Source organism: Echiichthys vipera, assembly GCF_963691815.1.
Source record: "Echiichthys vipera genome assembly, chromosome: 13".
NCBI lineage: Eukaryota > Metazoa > Chordata > Actinopteri > Perciformes > Trachinidae > Echiichthys > Echiichthys vipera.
In genome coordinates, this window is record NC_139838.1 from 19,104,165 (window position 1) to 19,113,530 (window position 9,366).

Sequence of the window (9,366 nt, forward strand, 5' to 3'; positions counted from 1 at the left end):
CCTAATTCAGCAAAATATGGTGTGGTAAAAGTACAGAATGCCACAGATCAGTGTATTAATAAACACAAGTGCTTACTTTACGAAAATCTACAAACACATGCAGTCTTTCACACACACTTAATACAGCAAAATTATTTTTCCATGGACAGTAGCATAGCTCAAAAAAATGACTACACTCAAAATCTTTCCTGCTTTATCCACACACAGATAAAGGCAGTTCGACATTTCGACACAAACAATGGAATATTCACATAGCTACAGTTATAAATTGCACTCTACACCACAAACCGCTGCAGCTTATATAATTACCTCAACTGTTTGTATTTGCATTTCCTGTAGTACAATAAACTGGGTGTGTTTTTGGATGCATGACTGCACGCAGAAACAGAAACACTGGCCTGTTCAATCCAATGCTTAAGACGTCATGAGCGTTGCGTTCAAAGTTAAATTAAAGCCCTACTTACCTACCTATTTAATTAACAGGCACAAAAGCATCCAGTTATACATCATCACGCATCTGCAAGGCCTTTTAGATAAGTTTACACCTCTGGCATTTATCAACATTACTACCACTGCAGTAAAAGTTTGCAGTATTTGCAAGGCAAAATCAGCACAGTTATGTCAGAGGTTCACTTAACAAGACTCGGCTGGTAACAATTACAACATATTTTGCTCAAAGTACACATGATCTTACCCAGCCGATCAAACAGCTGACCAAGTTTCTACCACTAAACAGTTTTCCACCCTCACAAGTAAATCAGCTAACACACACAGTCACTTCCTCCAACAGTGATGACTAAGAGCAGCTTCTCATAATACTCCTCACAGTACCTTTGTTCTGCATAAACGCCATTTTATCAGCGGTCGTTTATTCTCGGTAAACTACCACCTGCACCCGTTCTGGGTAAAGGCAATAGGGCTAATCTACTGAGCCCCAAAAGCTGGTGTAGCTTCGAGAGGAAAAGATGCCGACACTCTTGTCTTTCATCTAAACAACTGATGCATACATAGTTTTGTGGTCATTTGTTTTTAAATGTTAACTAAAATCATTACTTAATCTGCTAAAAAAAAACAACAACAACCTAACACATGCCCTCATACCAAAAATGCACAAACACACACACACAAACACGCCACAAATACACATATTGTCTCAGATAATAAATAAAATAGTTTGCTATTAAGTCTCGAAAGATTTTAATATATTCTTTAATCTACATGAACAATTTCATTGAAGATCAGTTAATGAACAATAATGATGATATATTGATATGAAATTGAGCTATTTATGATACCAAATAATAACCTCCTCATAAAATATAAATAATGACCATGGATAACACACATTTTATAAAATTAAATAAAAGGGTTATGACCCCACCTCTTATTACTAAATATTACTGAATCCTGCAGACGTGTAATTTAAACACCTATGATAATAAATGATATATTACTATGTATGAATGCATAGTGAAAGTGTTAAAAGTAATTTTTGAAAAGTATTTTATTTTGTCAACTGATTTATGTCATATAATCCTAGTGATGGAGATAATAAGGGTATTAGTTATTAACCATAATGACTGGATTTAAACCTTTATGTCCTACCTCTGCTGATCATCAGGTTATAAAAACATCACGGCTGACTCCTGGCCTTGGCATCAGCTCTGTTGAAGCGGCTCGATCCGACCCAGCGCTGCACCGGTCCGTTCAGCCAACAGTTCGGCTACTGGCACTCTGTACTCCACACGATAATGGGAAGCAGAAAGCAGGCGTCAGGTCCAAACTAATATCCCTCCATTTCTTTATCAGGTCCACGTAACTCCACACAGGTCCGTGAACATCAGAGCAAAAACTTTGCAGCTTCTTTGACTTTTGTTTAAGAAGGTCTTAAACTCCACGCAGCATGGTCTACCTTTGGTCCAGGCCTGTCGCTTCTCTTATGCTTAACAGCTGGGCAGTACAGCTTTGAGTTTGATCAAGTGTGTTGTAGATCCGTGTAAGAAGTATTATGCAGGCTGCCCTATTTGCCGTCTGGTCTTTTCTTAAAAATTTTTTTGGTTCTGGTTTAGGTTCTCAGTCACGGTTGTCAGAGTCCACCATCACCTTAACAACCTAGAAAACGACAGAATGACAAATAGCGTTAGAAATAAGCACATTCTGCAACATTTACTGGAACATATTTGAGCCAGACCTCAGACATTTTGTCCATATTGTACGTATACGGGAAACAATTTAGTCCAGACTTTAGACATCCAAATTGACTGGCTGATCAAAGGTGCACAATACGCAAAAATATTTAGTGCCCTGCTGAGACCCCAGCCAGTCAAACTCTGTAATTGTACCAATTTTGTTTTATCACCATAGTTGACAGCTGACAAGCCTTCCACATGTGAAGATTATTTTAAGGCCCTGGGAGAAAGCCAAGCAACTGCATATGTACTGTAAAACGCCCTAAAAAATGTGTGCCATTGACAAGATGAAGCATCACCCAGTTTTTCTCAAATAAACAAAACGGTTATTGCAAAACCATTTTCCCTTAATATTTTTTGAATATGCAATTGATGAAAGGAATGTGAAAAGGGATGCTGTGAAGGCCACATTCAAGGGAGCTCAATTAATAGCAAATACTTCTTTACCACAAGCTCTGTGTGCTCGTGGAAGGCATGGATTTAAGACATAGGTGAAGTCTAATAGCACCTTTCCATGTCCATGGAACAAACATGCTTGTAGTATCATGCTGAGACATAAAAATACATCATATTGTTCAGTACAATGTCAACTGCCAATAAACTGGTGACACATAAGCCACTAATAATCCCACAAGCAATTAATACAAATTATAAAACAATTAGTCAGTTGTAGCAATCAGTAGCACCAGCACACAACTTCTTCCCCTCTTCAACTATTATTCACTCCATGTCAATATTGATTTGATTGTTTTACGAATCATAACTAAGCAGTCACCAATGAGCAATTTTCAGGAATTGATAAATTAATTTATTGTTGCACATTAGGTTTCCAGTGGGTGTGATCGTTGACCATTTTATTTTCTTTATTCGGTAATTCTAGTGTTAAATGTCAGACTCTCCAGTTCTCAGTTTCCCCCCTTTTGTTGCCCCAACCACAAAAATCACCCCACCCTCTTTGTCTGTACCACTCCCACCCCCCTCTCTCTGCCACCCCTTCTTCTTCTTTCAATCTATCTTGCTTTTCTCTCCCTCTCACCGCAAATCTAAATCTGAGTCTGTATTTATACAAAGCTGTTTCCTTGGGTCAGTCTGACTGGTGTGTGTGTGTGTGTGTGTGTGTGTGTGTGTGTGTGTGTGTGTGTGTGTGTGTGTGTGTGTGTGTGTGTGTGTGTGTGTGTGTGTGTGTGTGTGTGTGTGTGTGTGTGTGTGTGTGTGTGTGTGTGTGTGTGTGTGTGTCAGTGGTGGATATGAGACAAATCCGAAGTCTATATTTGGAACTTGTTTCTTTGCGGCTAATAAAGCCACTTCTTGTTGTTCGGAAGCTGTGCATATCAAAATGACTTTCTTTCTAAAATAATAATTTTCTATCTCCACTACAAGTCACATGCTTTAATGTTTAAAAAAAAAAGCAACATCGTTTTTCTCATACTGTCTATCTGAATATTCCCCCTTTCCCGGCCTTCTGCACAAAACGTCCCTGTCCCTCTCACAATAACAAGAAAACAGAAAATCCAGGTAGAGGGCAAGGTCTCTGCAGATACAGATACTACAGATACTCACTTCCATTGAATCATAAGTGCTGATTAGGAGGGATCACTTTTGTATTAGTTCTTACATCGTTTTTTGAGGATACTACTATATATACAATAACTTTAAAAAGACATGGAGATCTCATGTTTATGCTATGGGACCTTTAAATGTAAAGTAAATAAGCAAGACAGCAGAAGCGCTGACATGGATGTAAGGAAAGGATTTTCATATCCCAGGAAACCTGTTGAGGGGTTTACCTGCTTCAGTGTGGTCCTGACCACAACCACGTGCAGTTCTGACTGTTTGGACTATAGATAGAAAATTAGGACACCAGCCATTTGAGAACTGGAGTGTGTCATTATTTGAAAAGGGATATCTGCTGTTTGAAAAGAAGAAAAAAAAAGAGATTGCTGGCATGAAAAGTAAAGCACATTATGAGTCATTACTAAAATGATGAGTCATTTTAAAAGTCACTCCCATCTTAAAACAGTAAGCTAAAATTGTGTTTTCAAGAACATAAACATGTTAGATACCGCATTAAAAGAATTTTAATGAATGCTTAACGCACTGCGACTGCACACACACACATACAAACAGAGATCATACTCATTCTCTCTCACACACAGACACACACACACACACACACACACACACACACACACACACAAACACACGCACACTTCCAGTTATTACATGATTGACCACATAATGGATTTAGCTGTTATAGCTTGAAGAAAGTCAGAACGTTTTCTTCAAGAACCAAAGATAGAAAAAGACTAACTAGAGGCGACTTACTCATTAGCAGTACTCACAGCAGGAAAAGAAAAGAGAGAGAGAAGTTTTCTTTTTCTTAAAGAGTAAGCATGATTCTTAATATTTTCCCTGTGGAGCCCTGACTCAGTCAAACTGCTGCTTACTCATTTACTCAATTGCTCTTTCCCTGCCCCTCAGTTTTTCTCCTTATCCTCTTTTTGCTTCATTTCTCCGCAATGACTTATCTAATTTTTTCATTCCATGTCTCTCTGTTGCTCTTACTGTTATAAACTCTCATTTCCACCTCTCATGTCCATCAATTTTTAACTCCCCGTCTCACTTTCCTCCCCTCCATCACTCTGTCTCTCCCATCCATCTGTCACTGAGCTCCCTGTCATTTTCATATGCTTCTTCTGTCTGTTTTTCCAACTATCATTACGGCTGAGATCCCCCCCACCACCACAACTGCCTCCTCCTGCGCTCCGACCCCCCTCCGTGAATGTGTGTGGTCCAGTCCGACTATAGACCGTTACATTGTCCCAGACAGGTTGGACTGAGCCACTAGCAGGCAGACGAGGGTGGGGGGAGAGAGAGAGAGTGGGGGTTCCTAGGGAATGTTTGTTTTTCTGTTTCCAATTTGGTCCAGCCTGAGGAACTCCACACTCCGCTCTGTCTCAAACACACCATTCATGACGGCCTGACGTACATGATTACACACAAATAGCCACTCACTAACTCTCCCTCGCTCACACGCACGCACAAAAACATGTATGCATGTACCCATATACACATGCCAAGCGTCTCACTGCCACCAAAATACACACACACATACACACTCACAGTACATGCACGCTGACAACCATCAAATTCACTTTCAATCATATTTGCCATGAAATATAAGCCCTTTAATTTATCTTTGTCCTCATCTTTTATTGTTTTCTGATTTGTTATTGCTAATGCCGTTTCAAATGACATGGTGGTCAAACTAATTATACATGATTGACCTTGAAAGGCTTTTTTGATGTGTCACTGCATTTTTAGATGTTATGTTGACAGAGTAAGGCTCCATATTCCACCAATTAGAGCACATAAAGCACATTGTTTCACATTCAACTCAACTGTTCCATCTGAAATTGATTATTTTAGTCAGTTTGGATGTTTGCCTTTCAAATACACAATGAAGATCTTCATATGTACCAATACAACTTTATCTTCTATCAATACAAATGAACAGACTAGCCGATGCATACTGGTTTGTTTCGGTTGTCATGTAGTTTAGTTCCACATTCCATCAATTACTCATTGGACGGACAGGAAACCACACTGCTTTTTATTCAAACGCTACAAATGAAAATTATGGGTTCATTCAGTTGTTTTGAGAGTTTGTATTTTAAAGTCACAAAGCGTGACATTCAAACATTCGAATGAATATTGAAGACAAACAGAGAAAAGCAGACAGACGGGATTGGCAAGTAGATTTTTACGGGGTTTTTTTTAAAGGTATAACTATAATACATCATTGTGGGTTAACCTCCGATAAATCACAGCACAGAAACAAAATATTTAACTTGACAACAAAGCATCTGAAAACAACATGATTACACAAGTTCATTGCCACATCTGAAAGTTATTGCTGTTTTGGGTGTGCCTACTCTGCTTAAATGTTCCAAGTACATTAATCAGCTGGGGTAATCAAAAAATCAAAGTACATTTGCATGTATTTATTTTATTTTAAAAGTGTCTGAAAGTTTTTAATTGGTTGTAATTGTTTTTTTATGTACTGAATGCTATAAACAGGACAACTAAATTGAAGTTACAGCTCAACTATGTTTGCCTCGGATACACAAAGCTAAAGTAGGTTTGGTTTTTTTAGTTGTTGACTCATAGGTACTGCAACATGAATTTAACATCACACATCAAAAGCTGAATAAGAGGCAAAACAGCAGGCAAACGGAGGAAAAAGAGATACATCTGCTCTTCATTGTTCCTGTAAACACACTATGAAATTACCAGGAGCCTTTAACATTTTTGCAGATGCAACTTAAACTCATTTAGTGACAGTTCCTATGTTATAACAGCATTCTGTTATGTGGACTGATCGAGGAGAAAAGATGTTTTTTATACCTTGGCTAGAAAATACTAACATGATAGCTCCCAGCGGACGACATGTCAGAAAACAGACCCCACTAGGAGCATTTGAGGAGCAGCGGACACTAACTGCTGATGTCTGTGTCAAAACAGTGCACTGATTACCGTCTACGGTTCCGGAAAATGTAAGCGTTTCTAATGAATTATTTTTTACTTGTGCCTCCAATTCACAGTTGAGATGAAAGTAGAGTGACAACAATCAACCAATCAGAGAATCCATCTGTAATAATTATAAATATGTCCATTTTTTTTCACAGAAAAAGGCTGAACAATTCCTGAACAGCTTATCTAATATGAGGATTTGCTTCAAACAATAGAGCTTATTCAAGCTTGTAATTCTAACAGGATCATGCCAGTGATTTCAGTCTCTTGTGAAAAACATCAATCATAAACCTTGATCAACCAGATCTTTCTGTTGATGTTGAAGTTAAGGGCTTGGTCTGTCTATTCATCACTGTAAGCAACGCCCAGGGCTTTCAACTTTTGCTCTGACACAGACACACGTGCAAGTTACTGACACACTCCTTGTAATACAGTAGATATGTTCCTCTTAGAGCCAATTAAATAATAAATAATAATAAAAAAAGGAATGGTATCCACTTAGTCCACTTCTTTCTGTGGAGTGTGACTTCCCAGATCTGAAGGGGGAAGGATTGTTAAGAATGTTCAGATATGTCAACGCCGCCTGTGGTTTTAGAATTTTGAATAGTTTGTTTATTTTATTAAGACTGTATATCTTGGTATTTTAACAGCTCATATTGGCACCTTTAACTTTTTACTAGTTGCCATATATAACTCTAAAATGGGAACTTCACACTCTTCTTGTTGTCATGTTAAGAATTATATAACTGAATTATTAAAAGTGCACTTCTTAAATAGCTATGTCATTTTTTAGTTCATCATACTGAAATGGACTGCACAAAGTTTGGCAACGGATCAAATAAATGACTAAAAGGTGTCAAAGATTTTAAGTTTGTGAAGTGAAAAGAAAAAGGTTTTGGTCTGCTGGTTAAAGCAGCTGCTTCAGTCAGAAATGTAAAGTACTTTCAGATTAGTTTAGTGCTGCTTGGGTTGGTAGAGGACACTAACTTACCAACCACAATCAGGATAGTATCCCCATTTGCCTGCATGGATGGCGTTAATGTTCTGCCTTGATGTACGATAGTAGCAGGAAACCGGGAGCTGCATAAATCAACAAGGGACTGTTGATTCTGACCTTGCTCTCCACAGCTAAGATTCCCATACATCAAAAATAATGGAGAACAAACCCTGCTTCAGTGGTAGTTGTAGGCGTAATGGAAGGAACTAGTAGCTGCATAAATCAACATGCTGATTGTTGACGCTTGCCTCGCTGTCTTTTTCCCAAAAATACGGAAAACAAACTACAGCTCTGCCAGAAACACACACTACACACATACATCTCACCAGCCTGCGCACGGCTGCCAAGCATATCTGATTATTTTAAAACACACACGTTCACAAGCACACACCGCTGTGTGTGTGTGTATGTGTGTGTGTGTGTGTGTGTGTGTGTGTGTGTGTGTGTGTGTGTGTGTGTGTGTGTGTGTGTGTGTGTGTGTGTGTGTGTGTGTGTGTGTGTGTGTGTGTGTGTGTGTGTGTGTACGTGTACGTGTGTGTGTGTGTGTGTGTGTGTGTTTGTGTGTGTTTGTGTGTAGGTGTGTCATGGTTTGTCTCTGTCTGGGTAAGCTCAAACATTACGTCAGTCACACAAATCCACAGACAGAAACACACTGATACACTAGACCACGCAAACGGCGCGACACACTCGCAACACAACTCTCTTTCTCATGTATATACACACCAACACACACACTTTCCACTCCTGGAGGATCGGACGTTTCCTGCAAGCGGCCAGCCCGACGGGAAAAAAATGTCTGGACAAACTTAAGACGTGCGAATACACATACAGACACACAACGGAACATTTTCAACCCACAATGTTGACTTTATATTCCTTTCCAGAGTCCTTCTATCTGCACGGTGGCCAAGTGAAGCAGCGTTTCCCTGTTGAACACTACCGGGAAGCAAGACTGGGAGGTTTCAGGGCCCCTGTGATGTCAATACAGGGCTGGCCCCGCCATTCAAACGCTGGATCTAAATTTAAAGCCAAATATGATTACACTGTCACAGCGACTCACTGTAATTTCTACAATGCAGAAATTTCACAGCAGCGAAAACATTCTTTAATATTTCTCAGTTTCCCAGTCAAAGATACTGTGATACTGCAGTGCACTTTCCATTGGCATTATTAAGTCACTTGATGTGATTTGAAGCTTTACGAAATAATCATATCATGGAGCCACATCATTCTTCCACAAACCATATTTGCAGCAAATTATTGCCAAACACAAAACTAAATGGCTGCAACTATAACCATGTGCTCCAGTCCTCATCACATAAAGATCCTGTTAAAGTTGGAATTTGTTCTGTCATTTTGAGGCAGAAGTATGAGCTCCTGCTTGGTTGGTGCAAAGATTCCTTCACACTCAGCGAACGAAGGAATGAAAGAGGGAGGCTGTGTTTGCATTGTCCAACAAGTCACTGGTGGAAAATAAAACCTTTTTGCACGGCTACGTGTAAATGGCACTATAAGTGGAATATTTCTTTTCATTAGCCATGTAATCATCTTAATATGAATATTGTGTTTTTCAGAATAGGGCCAAAGAACTGAATATTTTGTGCATGTAAACATAGTCACTGAGGTGCCCCAAACATTAGTTTCACT

General features: G+C 39.1%; 1 protein-coding gene across 3 annotated transcripts in view; it reads right to left on the minus strand.

The window, feature by feature from the left end:
* Positions 1-9,366, minus strand: part of trps1 (trichorhinophalangeal syndrome I) — a 118,921-nt gene that overhangs the window by 97,947 nt on the left and 11,608 nt on the right. For all 3 annotated transcript variants that reach the window (XM_083926144.1, XM_083926142.1, XM_083926143.1), the window contains exon 2: positions 1,606-2,112. In XM_083926144.1, coding sequence (XP_083782270.1) covers positions 1,606-1,618 — 13 coding nt within the window. In that variant the 5' untranslated portion in view covers positions 1,619-2,112. The remainder of the gene's footprint in view (positions 1-1,605; positions 2,113-9,366) is intronic.